The 17,136-nt window shown below is 40.4% G+C and overlaps 1 protein-coding gene across 3 annotated transcripts in view; it reads right to left on the minus strand.

Moving 5' to 3' along the window:
- Positions 1-17,136, minus strand: part of bcas3 (BCAS3 microtubule associated cell migration factor) — a 398,522-nt gene that overhangs the window by 347,816 nt on the left and 33,570 nt on the right. For all 3 annotated transcript variants that reach the window (XM_055011827.1, XM_055011829.1, XM_055011828.1), the window contains exons 8-9: positions 6,537-6,644; positions 6,367-6,443 (exon numbers count right to left, since the gene is read on the minus strand). In XM_055011827.1, the coding sequence (XP_054867802.1) occupies positions 6,367-6,443; positions 6,537-6,644 (185 nt within the window). The remainder of the gene's footprint in view (positions 1-6,366; positions 6,444-6,536; positions 6,645-17,136) is intronic.

Here is a 17,136-nt window from a genome sequence, read left to right on the forward strand (position 1 = left end):
AAAACCTTACAAAATGCTATCAGTGAATCTAAAGAATTAAATCAGATGCAAAAAAATGTCACCTGCTGCTATTTCTTCAATAAAAACAAATGCTACTGCCAAATTAGGAACTGTCTTATTGTCATAATCTATAGTTCCTAGATCACCAAAATCCTTTCTTCCAGCAAGTATGCACTTGATGGCCAACATACGAAACAGCAAGCCACAGAACACGCAGTTAATGCCTAAAAATCTGCAAAAAATTTGTAATAATACACATCATACATATACACTACCGTTCAAAAGTTTGGGGTCACCCAGGCAATGTCATGTTTTCCATGAAAACTCACACTTTTATTCATGTGCTAACATAACTGCACAATGGTTTTCTAATCATCAATCAGCCTTTCAACACCATTAGCTAACACAATGTAGCATTAGAACACAGGAGTGATGGTTGCTGGAAATGGGCCTCTGTACCCCTATGAAGATATTCCATTAAAAATCAGCCATTTCCAGCTAGAATAGTCATTTACCACATTAACAATGTCTACACTGGATTCATGATTCATTTAAGGTTATCGAAAGGGTTAAGGTTCTTGAAAAAAACTGCTTTTCTTTCAAAAATAGGGACATTTCTAAGTGACCCCAAACTTTTGAACGGTAGATTTGATGTAACAGTAGGCACATCAAATAAAAATACACAGATTTAAGCAGAGTGGTGACTACAAAACACAAACAAGAGGGAAGATCTGTCAAAGCAAACATGATATGCAGGCATGAAAGTATTCTCAGTATGAGTTTCTCACTGTCCTGCAGCCAACAGTATATAAGGAAAACTGAAATGTGTGCTTGAACATCGGCTTGCAAGAGGCTTAGTTTTTCTGCAGGTCTGAAGGTCAGGAACACTGGATAGGCTGGTGTATTATCTTGACATTACACTACATGTTTTTGGCAATAGTCGTTTTAGTTCACTTTTATGATCCAGATAAAGAAAATCAGAAATCTAATTAGGTGAGCAGCTTGGAGTTCTCAAATCCTCCATTTACCAGGTAATGGTTAAAGAAAAAGGTTGCATTATCTTTCCTATCCAACAAGCCCTGGGGCCAGACAGGGAAACTGCTTTGCTAAAATACAGTTTTCCTAGAACTCAATCAACCACACAGCTGTGTGAGTTTCAAAGTGCTGCGAGGGTCAATGTGTGTGAAATGACTGAGAGCCCGCATTCTGGGATAAAAATGTTTAAAAACCTGAACTTGCTCAGAAACTCATAGATTGTTATACAGTGAAATGAAGAAGAACACTGTGTTCTTGTCAAAGTGACTCATTCAGGAAAAACCTGTGTGACTATACGAAGTGCTGTTGCATGAGCGTTGAACGAAGGTCACAAATTCTGACACAGCTCGCTGCGCCTGTGAAATTTGATAACTTGGCAATAAAATAATAAAACTTCACTTGTGATGACAATCCATGTAAACTTTACTTTATAATTATAATCACAATTGGTCATTCGCAGCTGTCCCCTGCCGAAGCACACCTGTATCCAGCGGCTCACCAAATGCATAGTCAGGCTAAAGAATCAAATTCTGCAAATTTCACAAAGTGTCCAAATCAACTGAAGACTGTGTATGATTCTGAAATGTTTTTGGTGCATAGTTAGCCAATATAAACAGTGATAATCAATGTTATTTTAATGTTGTGTCATAGTCTTCTGTTCCATAGTGCACAGCCATTCTACAAAATGCAGCAATGCTCTCATGCACCTTTTACAAGCTGTGATCACACTTCTCTGGTTTTATTAATGACCCACATCATATCTGTGGCATCCTACACATGATACTATCAGCGCTTTGTGTGGAGCAATTGTTGTTGGCTCGACTAATATGGCCCCACATAAAAGGCTTCATTTTTTTTAAATAAAGTAGAAGTCAGTTAAAGATAGTCTCACATTATGTTGAAGCTCAAAAAATTACTTAAATGGCAACATTTTATTAGAGCAGAAATATATGTGAATGTTGCTATAGTTTAAAATGAGCACAAGAAGTGGATAAAACAAAAAGGCTAGAAAGTAACGATAATAGAGTAGCGATAATAATTTGTCAGATTCAAAGAAATAAGCACAGTAATCACTGCTACTGTTACATAGAAGTAGTAGACAACCGTTTTCCAAAACACAGAAGGTACCAAACCATGGCAATAGCTAGATCAAAGCTGGAAAAGTCATGAAACCAAAAGAAGAAAAGAAAGAAAGTGTGTTGCTGGAGGCCAGTGAATCCCAGCTTGAATGCAAAGCAAGAACATAAGCAACAGTAAGTGCTCGTAAAAACATGACATGTCCACCAACATATCCCTGAAGAAGAAGCGGATATACAGTGGTAGAACGGCTCATCTCTGCACATCACAGGACCCTTTGTTTACTGCTTTTATGGTCCAAACAGACCAAACAACGTTATGAAGAGGAGGCCCCTGCATTCAGAAACGATTAATAACTATTGAGCATGTTTGGTTTCCTGTTGCCCAGACGCTGATAGGGAAGGCAGGCAGACAACGAGGAGACACATTAAAGCCAGCCAGTAAGGTCAGTTTACTCCAGTCAATGACTTAAGTCGACAGCAATGGCCTTGTAATACAGTCTGGCCTTTCTTTCACAGCCTCACTGAGCAGACATGGCAGGTACAGCCAAGAGCCTGCAAGAGCTTTGCTGTAAACAGTTTTCCTGTGTTGAGCCTCAAATGGAGGGCCTCACATCATGCTTGGATACAAGCAGCTTAGTCACAATGCAAAACCTGGGACCATTGCTCTATTGCAAGTTTTGGTGAGTGGTTGCATTAGAAGCAATGATTTGCTTTGTGTTTAACTCATATGATGCCGGCATGACAGAATCACTGATCATGTTTGGGTAGGTTAATGTTAAAAAAAATAACTGGCACAGTTTGTGTTGCTACAGTACAGATCAGGGGGTTAGTCCAACATTTCCTAAATACATACTTCCTTTAACAATAAAATAGTAACTCACATGTAATAACATTCTCCATTAAACCATGTCTTTCTGACAGGAATAGCAACCGCTAACTGACAGTTGTCAAAGCGTTCCATCTTTTTTGCCGGACTAAGTAGCAGGCTGAAAAATTTACCAAGCAATAAAAGCCTTTAAGGATGAACTAAATCATAAATTATTTTAAGCTGTTTTCATCCTCCCAAACGAAACTTAAAACATGTCCAGTTGGATTTTTTTCAATATCTATTATTTTGAGCAAGACACACAATTGGCCATTCTAGAGCCTCAACAGTTTAAAATGCCCTTTGTGGCGAAATACTACAGCTAAGTAAGGTAAAAAAATGTAACAGCTTGTTACTTAAAATAGGAAAATTATTTTTGGATTCCAACTTTTCTTAAAATACATGTTTTACCAAGTAAATGTGACATTATCTCATTTTTTTAAAAAATCACTAATTTGCACAAATTTCAACAAAGGTCTCAACACTGGATAAAGTTCCGCTGAAAATTATTGTTTCATTTAGCTGACAGATTATTATCTCTTTTCATCACTTCATAAATCAGAGAATATTCTCAAGAGACATAAAAAACAATAATAATAATAATAATAATAATAATAATAACATTTTCACAATGGTTTTAAGAATAAATGATACTATAACTCTCTGACTGACATCTGAATACACCCTTGTGTATAAACAGACAGGAATGAAACTGGAAAGTTTGGTGTATGTATATGCACTCACCAACCACTTTATTAGCTACACCTTGCTAGTAAAATGTTGGACCCCCTTTTGCCCTTAGAACTGCCTGAATTCTTCATGGAATACTTTCAACAAGTTGTAGGAAACATTCCTCAGAGATTTTGGTCCATACTGACATGATAGCATCACACAGTTGCTGCATGTTTGTCGGCTGCACATCAATTATGCCAATCTCCCGTTCCACCGCATCCCAAAGGTTCTACTGGATTAAGATCTGGTGACTGTGGAGGCCACTGGAGTGCAGTAAAGTCATTGTCATGTTCAAGCAACCAGTTTGACATAATGTGAGCTTTGTGACATGGTGTATTATCCTGCTGGAAGTGGCATCAGAAGATGGTACACTCTGGTCATAAAGGGATGGACATGGTTTGCAACGATACTCAGGTAGGCTGTGGTGTTTAAACGATGCTCAGCTGGTAGTAAGGGGCCCAAAGTGTGCCAAGGAAATATCCCCCACACCATTACACCACCACCACCACCACCCCTTGAACTCCAGCAAGTTGTCTTGACCACATCTATATGCCTAAATGCACAGACAGACAGACAGACAGACAGACAGAAGGAACACTTTGAAAACACATCTTATTTCAATGGGGGGAAAAAGAAATTGGGACATTTACGTTGATATGGACTGGATAATGTGTTTGGAATGAAAAGATGCCACATTGTTTGATGGAGATGAAAATTATCAACCTACAGAGGGCTGAATTCAAGACACCCCAAAACTCAAAGTGAAAAACCGATGTGGCAGGATAGTCCACCTTGCTGAAATTCCACGGCAGCAACTCAAAATGGTACTCAGCCTGGTGGTGTCGGATGGACCAAAACATAATATTCCAAAAGAGTTCTATTGAATTTAGGTCAGGCAAGCATGGGGGCTAGTTAATGGCATCAATGGCATCAATTCCTTCATCCTCCAGGAACTGCATGCATTCTCTTGCCACATGAAGGAAGGTATTGTTGTGCACCAGAAGGAATCCGGACCACTGCTCCAGCATAGGGTCTGACAATGAGCCCAAGGATTTCATCCTGATACGTAATGGCAGCCAGAGTGCTGCTGTAGAGGTCTGTGCGTGCCTCCATGGATATACCTCCCCAGACCATCACTGACCCCACCACCAAGCTGGTCATGCTGAACAATGTTACGGGCAGCATAACATTCTCCACGGCTTCTCCAGACCCTTTCATGTCTGTCACATGTACTCAGGGTGAACCTGCTATCATCGATGAAAAGCACCAGAGCACCAGTGGCAGACCAGCCAATTCCTGTGTCCTATGGCAAATGCCAACCGAGCTCTACGGTGCCGGGCCCTCAGACCACCCTCATTACATCTCTTTTTGATTGTTTGGTCAGAGACATTCACACCAGTGGCCTGCTGGAAGTCATTTTGCAGGGCTCTAGCAGTGCTCATCCTGTTCCTCCTTGCACAAAGGAGCAGATACCTGTCCTGCTGATGTGTTGAGAGCTTTCTACAGTCCTGTCCAGCTCTCCTAGACTAACTGCCTGTCTCCTGGAATCTCCTCCATGCTCTTGAGACTGTGCTCGGAGACACAACAAGCTCTCTGGCAATGGCATGTATTGATGTGTCATCCAGGAGGAGCTGGACTGCTTGTGCAACCTCTATAGGGTCCAGGTATTGCCTCATGGTACCAGTAGTGACACTGACCCTAGCCAAATGCAAAACTAGTGAAAAACAGTCAGAAAACATTAGAAGAGAAAAATGTCAGTGGCCTTCACCTGTAAAACTATTCCTGTTTTGGGAGTTGTCTCATTGTTACCCCTCTAGTGCACCTGTTGTTACTTTCATGAACACCAAAGCAGCTGAAACTGATTAAAAACCACCTCTCTTACTTACTTGACCAGATCAGTATCCCACATTTTCAACTGACTTGATACAATACTTAGATTAAAAAGCGTTCCTTTAATTTTTTTGAGTAGTGTATATACTTTGTCGCTTACATTTAGCTATTGTGTACTATTGTGTTTATGTGGATAATAGTCAAAATGTTGTGAAATAGGGGCGACCGGATAGCTCAACTGGTTGAGTGGGTGATCCACGAACAGGGGCTGGTCCCCGATGCAGCAGCCTGGGATCGATTCCCACTCCCAGCCCTTTACTGCATGTCTTTCCCCCCCACTCTTCTCCCTACTTTCCTGTCTGCCTCTCGACTGTACCTATCCAATAAAGCCATAAAGGCCAAAAAAAAGTAACTTTTTTTTTTTTTTTTAAAGTGTAATATGCACATAAATGTCTATCTTGAATATTTTCCTCTTGGTAGTCTGAAAGAAATAACTTATGGAAGCAAAACAGCCTAACCTCTCTTTACCTCTCTAACCTCTCTCTCTTTTTCCTATAGGGTCTCGACTTAATCACAGACACAGACACACACAGACGCACATACAGACGCACGCACACACACATGCACACGCGCGCACACGCACCCACACACACACAAGATAGTTTAGAGCAATTATTGTGAACAATGGGGTTGGACTTGCAGTTTGAATAACTGTCCACTGTAGTGGACACCCTGCTTTAAAGGTTTAAAGTGTTCATGAGCTGTGTGAGTTTGCAGAGCTAATTTTTATGCAGCAGGATAAAAAAAAATGTTTAAACACTTTACTTGTAACAAAGAACTTCTTGGTGAAGGTGCAGCTGTCAAATGCTGCAATCTTCTCTTGTAGGCTCACAACAAGAATGCTGCAGGAAAGAGAAAACACTGTTAATATGATGAAAAAATGACGCAATGCATGACAATAACAAATCACTTTTCTGTACATTAGTTGGACATACTGTTTGTTGCAGTGTATATCGTAGATAGGTGTCTTGAACTGAATTGATTTAACCATCTCCCCAGTCCGTAGAGAATACAGATCAGCACAACAGTAGGGAGGGCTTGTCCTGAAAACAGGAAAATAAATGCACATAGTAAGTCTCTGAGTACTTTATGTAACTAACAACTGATAAAACATCAGGGCAAGATTTGGAATTGTGATGGATGACGATTTCTTTACTATACAGACACTTTATGCACATACATATGCCTCAAATAGTATAAAGTAGTGATGGATACCATAAAACCTAAATTTTAAGATATTAATCAATATGTAAATTGTTTTTGTGCAGCAAGACTATATTTAAACCATGGACTGAGTTGTGTCGACACAAAGGTGTAGACTGAACAGCATGTCAGCATGTGTATCTGTGTCTGGACAGGCAGCATTCAGGTAGGTCACCTTTGTTTTGGCAGCACTTAGAGCCCAGCACACAATCACTGTAGCTATGCAGTTACACAGAAAAATAGACTTTAAGTGTAAAAATATGCTTTATTCAGTATTTGTTTCAAAAATGTCCCACCGCCCTACCCCATCTGAGGGAACACAGAGTGAAAGGGAGTAAAATGAAGGGCCAAAGGGGAAATGTTTTGTCATGAAACACATTTATTAGAAGCCCTTCCATTAACACAGCAAAGAAGAGGCTGCACGAGGGAGCTTATCCAACAGCAGGCAATGACTGCTGGCAAAGGAAAATTTTGACATAAATCTTAATCAAGAAAGACTCCCCCACCACCACTACTCCCTGTCCCCTGTGCCCCTTCCCTCTCTCTGTGAGGAAAGCCTCTACCGGTCTTCTATTCTCTGTCACCCTTGGTGAGGCATGTGGTGCCGTGTTGGCTGAGGATGCAGGGGTGAAATGTAGTGTTAGTTTTGTTTTTTGAGCCATAGGAGTAAGTGCTTTCAACAGTCCATTTAGCATGCTTGTGCATACTGAGTGCAGATATACACTTCATCGGTCTTCGCATGGACAGTTTTTGGACAAATGGGAGGCACTAGTCGGATCCTAAAATTAAAATGTATGTCAAAGCAGGCCAAATACAGGGACTCAAAATGGGAATTTTTGAAAATGGATTTCTTAGGGCCCGAGCACCAACGGTGCGAAGACCCTATTGAAATGCAAGGAATTATTTATTATTCTTTTCCGGACTTTTGAATTGCACTTTTGGTGGCCTAAACATACCCCAAAACACGTGAAACTTGGCATCAGAGACATGCGAAAAATTTGATATTTTATGGAACTTCTGCATGTGTGTGCCAAAATGGCTCCATAGCGCCCCCTACAAAATTGCAAATTGTGATTACTAACCCAACGAACTTAGACATTTTTTTACACCCTGATGTACTATTCTTAGCCAGTTGATCGTATTCACCTCAAATGTGGTGACATAAGCCTGAACACGTTGATGATGATTCACATAGAAAATGGTGACTCGTCATCAAAGGGCGTGTCTGTGACAGCACGGCGAATTTCGATTTCTCGCCATGAAAATTTAATTATTTATATCTCAGCTGCAAATGATCCAATCTGGACCAAACTTGATATGATGGACAACAGTCCGGGTCTGAACATATCCCCATTCATAAATTTAGAAATACTTATAGCGCTACCTATTGGCAACAGGAAGTTATTGTCATTACATTTGCACCTACCATTGCCTGAAACTTTGTCATATCATCCTGAAAATTGGTCAGCTCAGTGTTCACACCTTGACGATGCCACAGTGTGAAGATTTTGACAATTCATAAAATTCTATTGCCGTAACAAACAAAATACTTTTTGACAGGTTAGGAACGCTCATATGCTCGCCAAAATTGCCATACACATCAGGACTACTGAAGAATTTGATATTTTAGATGAATTGCACATGATTGTTGCAAAATGGCTCCATAGCGCCACCTGGAAAATTTCAAACAGTTACTATGGCCAGTATGTGCCACCTAGAATTTTGAAATGTGACACACATGTAACTCATCAAGACACACAAAAATGTAATTGACACCCATGCCCAAAACCCAACAGGAAGTTGGCCATTTTGAATTATCTCACATTTTCGATGATTTTGGGTCATTTTTAGACATTTTCAAAAGCTATAAACTCAAACAGGACAACTCCGAGAGAGCTGAAATTTGGCCAAGATGTATTCCAGTCATGGGTGATCAAAAGTTATCAAAATGCTCTGCAAAAGTCTGAGGGCGTGGAAATGGCGACGCCTGGATTTTGACAATTCGCCATGAATTCGCCATGAAACAGCAAATGCTCTGTAACTGTCATGTTCGAATCTGCCTCAAACTTTACATGTATGATCAGAGTCCTGCCCTGATCACATTCATATGCTGATATACAGTCACAGTCACAACGCCACCTGGTGGATAGACAGGAAAAGATGTATAAATGGCCTATACATGCTCCAATCTGCCTGAAATTTTACGTGTGATCAGAGTCCAGCTTTGAAGACATCCATAGACCAAAATACAGTCAGAGTGATAGCACCACCTGGTGGATGGATAGGAAATACTGTATAACTAGCCTGTACAAGCTCAAATCTGCCTGAAACTTTACATGTGTGATCAGAGTCCAGCCCTCATCCCATCCATAGGCCGAGATACACTCTCGGTCACAGTGCCACCTGGTGGCCGTGTATGGATTCGCCGACCAGCAAGGATTCGAGGACCCGTTCAACACTGCTTGCAGCTTTAATTACAAATTAAAGTCATATGCAATACAACATAAATGAACGAAAAACAGCTGCAGATTAGCACTGGATATATTTTGATTGTGAAGGTTAGGTTAGGAAAGAAGGCTAGGTAGATTTGATGACATGATCAGTGAGGAAACTCCATTTGTGCTGACAAAAGCAGGTGCAAGACCGTAGGAGAAAGTAAGCTTCCTCCAGTAGCAGACAGCTACTGCCAAGGCACTGAGGAAAATTTGGACATTATTGCAATGAAGGACTCATAAAAGACTGTCAGCCATTACAAGACAGAGGTGATCTCAGTCATGTTGCATATTCCAGCAGCACAGCCTGTTCCATTCTCCAACTCCTGTGTCAAGGTCTGCCTGCCTTTCCGATCGTGAAGGCACATTCATGGTGTCTGCATGAATGATACAGACTTTGAAGGCAGATGTGCATGTACTTTTATTCATATCTCATCAGTCTGCTGCCAATGGTCACACTGTTCCTTATATCAAATGCAAGACACGGGGTCCTGTGGCTGTTTCTGGCTAGCTCTGACAGAAATGGCTTTTGCACCATCTCAATGTAATTAATACATTTCTGGGAGGTGTCAAGCACAGTAGGCAGACAGAGCAAAGGATTTCTGGAGACTTAGAACTTCCCAGTTTGTTTGGGCACTGTTGATGCCTGTACAAATCAAAGCATTTGGCAGTGAAAACTCCAACTTCAACTCTTTTAATGATGAATTATAAAGGCATGGATTAATGAGAATCTACAGCCACTCATCAAAAGCATTTGATGAGTGGGTATACTTACAGTGAGCACAGTTCTAGCAGCTACAAATTTTGGGCTGCATGGGCACTTGAATGGATGAGGAAAATTTATATTACACAGACCTTCACTGGCCCTTGCAGACATGTGGATGCAGAAAGCATGTACTTGCCTTTAATTTCACTTCTCTTCTTCTTTATAGTGGAAAGAGGTCTGCTTCTCTCAATCAAAACAATGACACCTGCACACACTGTGCGAATTCCCAAAGGAAACTATGGGAAAGACTATCAGAATATGTACAACATGCTCAGCTGATAACAAAATTATCTTGATCCTCGAAGCACTTACAGACAATGAGCAAGAATAAGTGTGACACCTCTGAAGTGTATTTTTGCAGTGAGTCTCAGTGAGTCATAAGCAGGGAGGGTTTAAAATGTGTTGTAATGTTGCACTCACATGAAAAATAGCACGTGTCACAACATTTGTAAGACTGCAACTAAACAAGCAGCTCTCTAGGGCTATACTTAGGCATAGCTGTGCTTTGCGCTAAATGCTAAATATGCTGAGACATCCACCCTGCAAGAAAGAGCGCTATCGCAGGTCCTTCATTCCATCTGCTATAAGACTTTACAACATCAGCATCACTGGCTGATGTTAACATAAACTGGACTATATCATTACCACCCCAAACCATAAAATTTGCACTGACATTCTTGCACTGCACATCTCTGCACTTTTAAACTTTATTTTTATTTTTATTTTTTCTGTTAAAAAATTTTGCCACCCTTGTATATATTGTAAATAAAGCTGCTGTAACAATGTAAATTTCCCCTGGAGTGGGGAGAAATAAAGAACTTTATCTTTATCTTATCTTATCTTATCTTATAATGACAAACAATGCTATCATGCTAATGTTTGAAATACTGTTTAGAATGTTCAACATTTTAGTTTAGTGTGCTAGCATTTTAACATTTTCTAATTACACAGAGTATGGCTCCAACTGGGAATATCGTCTATTTAGCTACATGAAACGTAAGGTGACAGGCCAGTCATTAGGGTTCATCCTCAGGTGACCATTAATGTCAGGACAACATTTAACAGCAATCCATCCAACAGCAGTTAAGATGTTTCAGTGTTGTCCAGGAAGCCATCTATGTTAAACTGGAGCATCTCTAAATGGAGGAGGCAGTCTACGACACAACTAATCAAGTACGTTTAACTCACTCCTGTGATCCCTCCCCACATAATGTTACCGCCATTAACAGCATGAAGCATGCCTCACAGAGCGCATGCATTCACACCTTAAGGTATGCAAGTCTTGGTTCATTAACAGGTCGTAAGTCAAATAATTTTGGTCAGTCAGGACTAAGGAAGTCTTTAGAATCAGAGATTAAATGTCAAGAAGAACCAGAAACAAAAGTGAATAAGTTAGGATGACTCTATGAAACAGAATGCTGCTGTCTGAGGCCAGGGTCACCTCTTTGCTGAGGACTTTACACTACTTTTGCCGGATCGCTCTGAAGGGATATCTTCATCCCACTGCAACAATGTAGTGGTTTTAGTTAAGAGAACAACGAGGCTGAATTTTTGACACAATGCATTTGCCGGTTTGAATGCAAGCTTTCTACAGCAGGAAGGTTTTAATAGACATGATGATAGAGTAACCAGCCTGTCTTTCCATCATTTTCTTTGCCTTCCTTTCTATTCTCACTTTTTCCACCCTTCTTCCCATGGGGTTTTTATGAGGTCCTGGCATATTTGTACAGCATTTGCCATGGTTGACAAATTGGTAGAGTCTGAACTGCAACAGGTTGTTTATTGCAAGTGTGTGTCTAAGGAGCATCCTTGAGAAGAAACATATTCTAAGATTCAGAGAGCAAAATTTCGGTCATCGATTCGGGAACTTTTCTAGCCTATAATTAGTCAAAAATGATGATAATCAACACATGAATTCCTATTTTATTTTAAAAAGCATTAGGTAGGCCCAAAAGCTTTTTATATCAAACCTATGTCACACATTTTTGTTAACAAACACACAAACACATTTATACCATTGTATAAAACTGTCTAATCTTTTTAAACATTAAACATCTTCCATGGCCCTGTCTGCACCTGAACATCAGGTCTCTATTCCATAGTTGAGGGTGCTGAGGCAAGTTATATATATGTGTGACCTGTGTTTGTATTTAGAATGGATACATCATAATGTTGTTGAGCACGTCAGTGAGGTGCAGGGTATTGGTTGTTGGTACTGGTAAAAATGCTTTCTTAGATGGAATGTCAAGAAAATAGACATGCATATTATCAAACAACTAAAAACAGTAATTATCTCGCTCTAAAGAATTAACTAGAATAGAACTGACAATCTCACTGAAAATGCTTGTCACAAAATCCTATGTCGGTAATCCTTCCATGTAGCTGTAGCTGCAGGATGCAGCAGGTCACAGTGAGCCACTCGCCTTCACCTACAATAATCTGGTTTGAACATGATCCATGGAACTCTGTCTGCAAACTGTGTGTGCAGCTGTCAAATAATCTGCTACTCTGAGCCAATGCAGGACCATTATTCCATGTTGCAGCTGACGCCACGGGCACCAACAGGACTCTACCATTCAGGGATGCTGCTAACACACACATGCATGCACGCACACGCACACACACACACACACACACACACACACACACACACACACACACACACACACACACACACACACACACACACACACACACACACACACACACACACACACACGGGCAGTTCCTTGACTTGCGATTCATTTTGCTTGACATAGGTAAACGCAGGAACACACACAAACAAAATCAAATAACTACTGCAATAACATCCCACTACTATTTTGATGACTGACACGAGAGCCAAACCCCTGAGAGTGTATGTGTCATATATGCGCACACACATGTATAGGCAGAAGTACACACTAATGTTACAGGGTTCCAGACTGCACAATGGAAGCATTTGCAATCTTTTTTTGAGTGTGCAAGTTAAAATTTCAAGCGGTCACATTGTGCCAATACATGGCGATCATTAAGCTGTATTTGTGTCTCTCTAACCAGCACAGACAGCTACTGTGTTAACCACAGTGGTGGAAAGTAGTATTTTTATAACTTCAGTGTACTGTGGTATTTATGCTTAAAAATGTGATCTTCCTGTGGAATGCGGAGCGCACCTACGTGCACCGCTCATAGAAAAGAGGGCATGTAGAAAAAAATCACTCGGTTCCATCTGGGACAAATCTGACATTACAGCGCCCTAGTTGAACTCTTTTCAAAATCATTTTTGGTCACACACCTGTCCGAGCGCTGCAGCCACCTAGCAGTAGCTACCACAGCCTGTAACGTGGGGCATTTAGGGAACACTCTTAAAGTGTAATGTCTATTCATAACCAACTGAGAAAGTTGGTCGCACCTATGCTCAGGGATGAGAATGACAAATGGAAAAAAACTCTGAAAATGTCTGCCTTCGGCAGACATTTTCAGAGTTTTTTTTTTCATTTTTTTTTCATTTTTTTTCAGAGTTTTTTTTTCATTTTTTTTCAGAGTTTTTTTTCAGAGTCTTTTTTTTCAGAGTTTTTTTTTCAGTTTTTTTCAGAGTTTTTTTTCAGAGTCTTTTTTTTCATTGTTTTGGTTACCTAAAAAACCTTTTTCGCCATGCTGGCGAAAAAGGTTTTTTAGGTAACCAAAACAACCATAGATCTATACGTATCCACGCACCAGAAATGATCAAAACTCAACAATATCGTGTGCTTGCATATCCGCGAAATTTAACATGTGGAAGGAAACAATCAGATGAAACTGGCGCCAAATTGCTGCCGAAAATAGGCGGATGTTGTCATTAACATAAATAGCGAGTGATGTTTACAGATAGCAATGCCGATTTCCGTTCTCACAGCTGTATCTGATTTTGCAATATGCGTTGCCGAAAGATGTCGGCGGCGGGATGGCCATCACGGCGGGCGGCCATCACAAGCCTCGGCTCACGACGCATCGGCCGGCCGGCTGCTTGCCTACCCCTACCCCTACCCCCCTACAATTTTCTCAACGGATTTACACGATTCACAAAAATTATACTTTCGGCGGAAAAAAACTCGGAATTCCGCGGATCCGCGGAAAATTCTCATCCCTGTATGCTACCAGTGAAAAAGCTAGTCTGGAGCCCTGTCTTGTATTTTGCCCAAGTAAGGACTGACACAATCACAGTTCATTCATATCCCTTAGATACTAACACGAGCCCAAATTTAAAATACTGTTCCAGGACTATATGCATATTCTGTGTGCATGTGTCTGTGTGTTTGACACTGCTTGGATGTGAACTCAAATGTGTTCCTCCCTCCAGTCCTAGCAAATGCTTCTTAAAGAAGATAAAAGAGGTACCACAACAAAGTTTTAAACAATCCCTGATTCACTGTTCCATTCTGATGGCTAACGTTGCCGTCAACATTTCAAAGGTCCTCACGTTGTGAGCACAGCTACCATTACCAATCACGAGTACAGACATTAAGATGAATACAAAAATTTAACCCAACGGTAATTTACTTTTAGGCGGCTGCATCATTGATTTGAGCATTATCAGAGTCCGATCAATCCAATTCAAAGCTCTATCCCGAAAAATGGGCCTCTGGAATTGATTCAAAGGAACAATGATAACCTGCTGTTATAGAATCAAAATGGCACAGAGTTCAATTGTTTTGCTTTTGCAGTATTTTAACAAATGACCCAGTTCTAATGGAGGCAATGCGGGGTCAGATGTAATAAGATTTCCTGATGCTGGGGATGTTAGGGCGCAGGTTGAAAGCAAGGCTAAATCACAATTATCATTATGGATCATGGCGGGATGTCAGTCCTTGCACATGTTAAGGTGACGCCGAGCACCACTGCCCAGCTCAGTAACAGGCCTATTATGATGGCCCTATTAGATCAATGTGTCAATTACTATTACTCAAAATGGCCCTTGGGTCTGAAAGGATACAAAATGAAGGGGATGGAGGAAAGGAGGCTCGGCTCATGTACTTCCTCTGATAGGACAAGAAGCTACTCCAGAAACTAAGGAGAAAATGGACTGGCCCCGCCAGACAGAACACACAAAATGCAAGATGTCAATAGAACATGATTAGAGGGAGGGAGGGAGGGAGGGAGGGTGTGTGTGTGTGTGTGTGTGTGTGTGTGTGTGTGTGTGTGTGTGTGTGTGTGTGTGTGTGTGTGTGTGTGTGTGTGTGTGTGTGTGTGTGTGTGTGTGTGTGTGTGTGTGTGTGTGTGTGTGTGTGTGTGTGTGTGTGTGTGTGTGTGTGTGTGTGTGTGTGTGGTGGTGGTTACTGACCGAAATGCTTCTCCTGCAAGTTGGCAACAAATTCTTGGTCAGATTCTCAGTCTCTTTTACTTATTCTTTGATTATATATTTCCTAATCTGAGGAATAATTTTATTAATTTAACTGAGATAAAGGCTGAGCATACCAAGATTTCCTATTTAGCAGTAAACATAAATGTCAGTATTTTGTAGGTATGTGGTCGAACACAGGCAATGGACAAAGCACAGTTTTGACTTGACGGTGCCTGGTGAAATCAGTGATGGAAATCCATGCAATTCTTGTTGAGACTTTTCCAACAGCTTTAGATGAAAAGTCAGGCAATCACATTCGTTGTGATATATCCTCAGAGAAATAACAAATGTTTGAGAAAGGCTATATGCCAATTCAGTGAGTAAATGTAGAGACATTTTATTAAGTTATGCCACTGGTGATGCGCACTGAAAAGTCAAACAGAATATATCCTTTGGGGACCACAATGTCTGTACTAAATTTCCTAGGAAGCCATCTAATAGTTGTTGAGGCACTTTACAATTTACCAACTTTGTCATCCCAAGACAACCATCTCTGACAATACTAAGAGAGGTTGTTAGGAAAGCATTTTACTATTTATTCAGAGATACTGAAAATGTATTTTTTGGTGTCATTATGGATACTACCAGTAGTACTGTACATAGATTTTAAACAATACCCAGCCCTACTACAGACACAGCTCAACTTACTGTGGAAAGGAAGATCACCCACTTTGAAGAATAATAGATTTGGCCTAGGTTAAGGTTGCAACAGCCCAGAATTGGAATTTTTTAAATCTGAAATTGCTATGCCGTAAAGCAAGTAGAGGGCACACCTGCTGAATTCATCTAGCTTTGGATTGGCCTCACAGTAAACCCTGCCTGTTTGGATCATTTTTTTGTTCTACTTCTCTGCTGTTGTGCTGCACTGTACCACAACTGGAAAATCTCCTGAAAACACAATGTTTAATTTGACTTTTAAAATTATGTGTGAGTCTTTATTTTAGATATGTAACTGTTTACAATGGTCATTAAGGACCTTCATGCATGGCACATGTCTTATTACTGTACCATTATAATCAATCTAGTCTCTGTACTTCCTCCTTTATGAAACATGTCAACATCTGTTATTTTAATTTTCACATCAGTGCTGAGCTTATTCCATGAGCACTTTTCCTCTGGCTGACAGAAACTGCACACATCTTTTTATGAATGTGAACTAAACCAGGGGATTAAAACCACAAGATTTCATGTGGAAGTGGAAAGCATAGATGGAAGTCTAAGAGGGAATTCAAAAACAGGCAAATAAATTCATTTACAAGGAAGGGACGTCCCCACATTTCATACTGGTGCAACGTTTTACAAGCTCCCCAAATACGAATGGCAATTACATGCTGTGGAAATGCTATACAAATACAACCTCAGTTTGGGAAGTCAAGGCTGGGTCTGCTCTAAGAGAGAACTTTGATGCTACAACTGGAGGCTGCTGCACTTCTGAGGAATGTTGTTTCTACTAGGGTTCAGCTGATATGGATTTTTGAATACGTAGAGCACAAATTTAGGAACTACATTGCCAATAGTTAATGCCACCATCCCACAACGATTTAATATTCACTCTTCACTGCAAAAATGAACTGCAAATACCAATGTAACCCTGATTTAGACATGCAAATTAGATTTAAATGAGATTTAAAGTAGATTTTGAGTTTGGAAACAGAAATTGGTTGCATAATCTCACCTCAAAGTTAATTTATTATTTGTTGTGCTCCTGTCAAGAT

This window comes from Amphiprion ocellaris, chromosome 7, assembly GCF_022539595.1.
Source record: "Amphiprion ocellaris isolate individual 3 ecotype Okinawa chromosome 7, ASM2253959v1, whole genome shotgun sequence".
Classification (NCBI taxonomy): Eukaryota; Metazoa; Chordata; class Actinopteri; family Pomacentridae; genus Amphiprion; species Amphiprion ocellaris.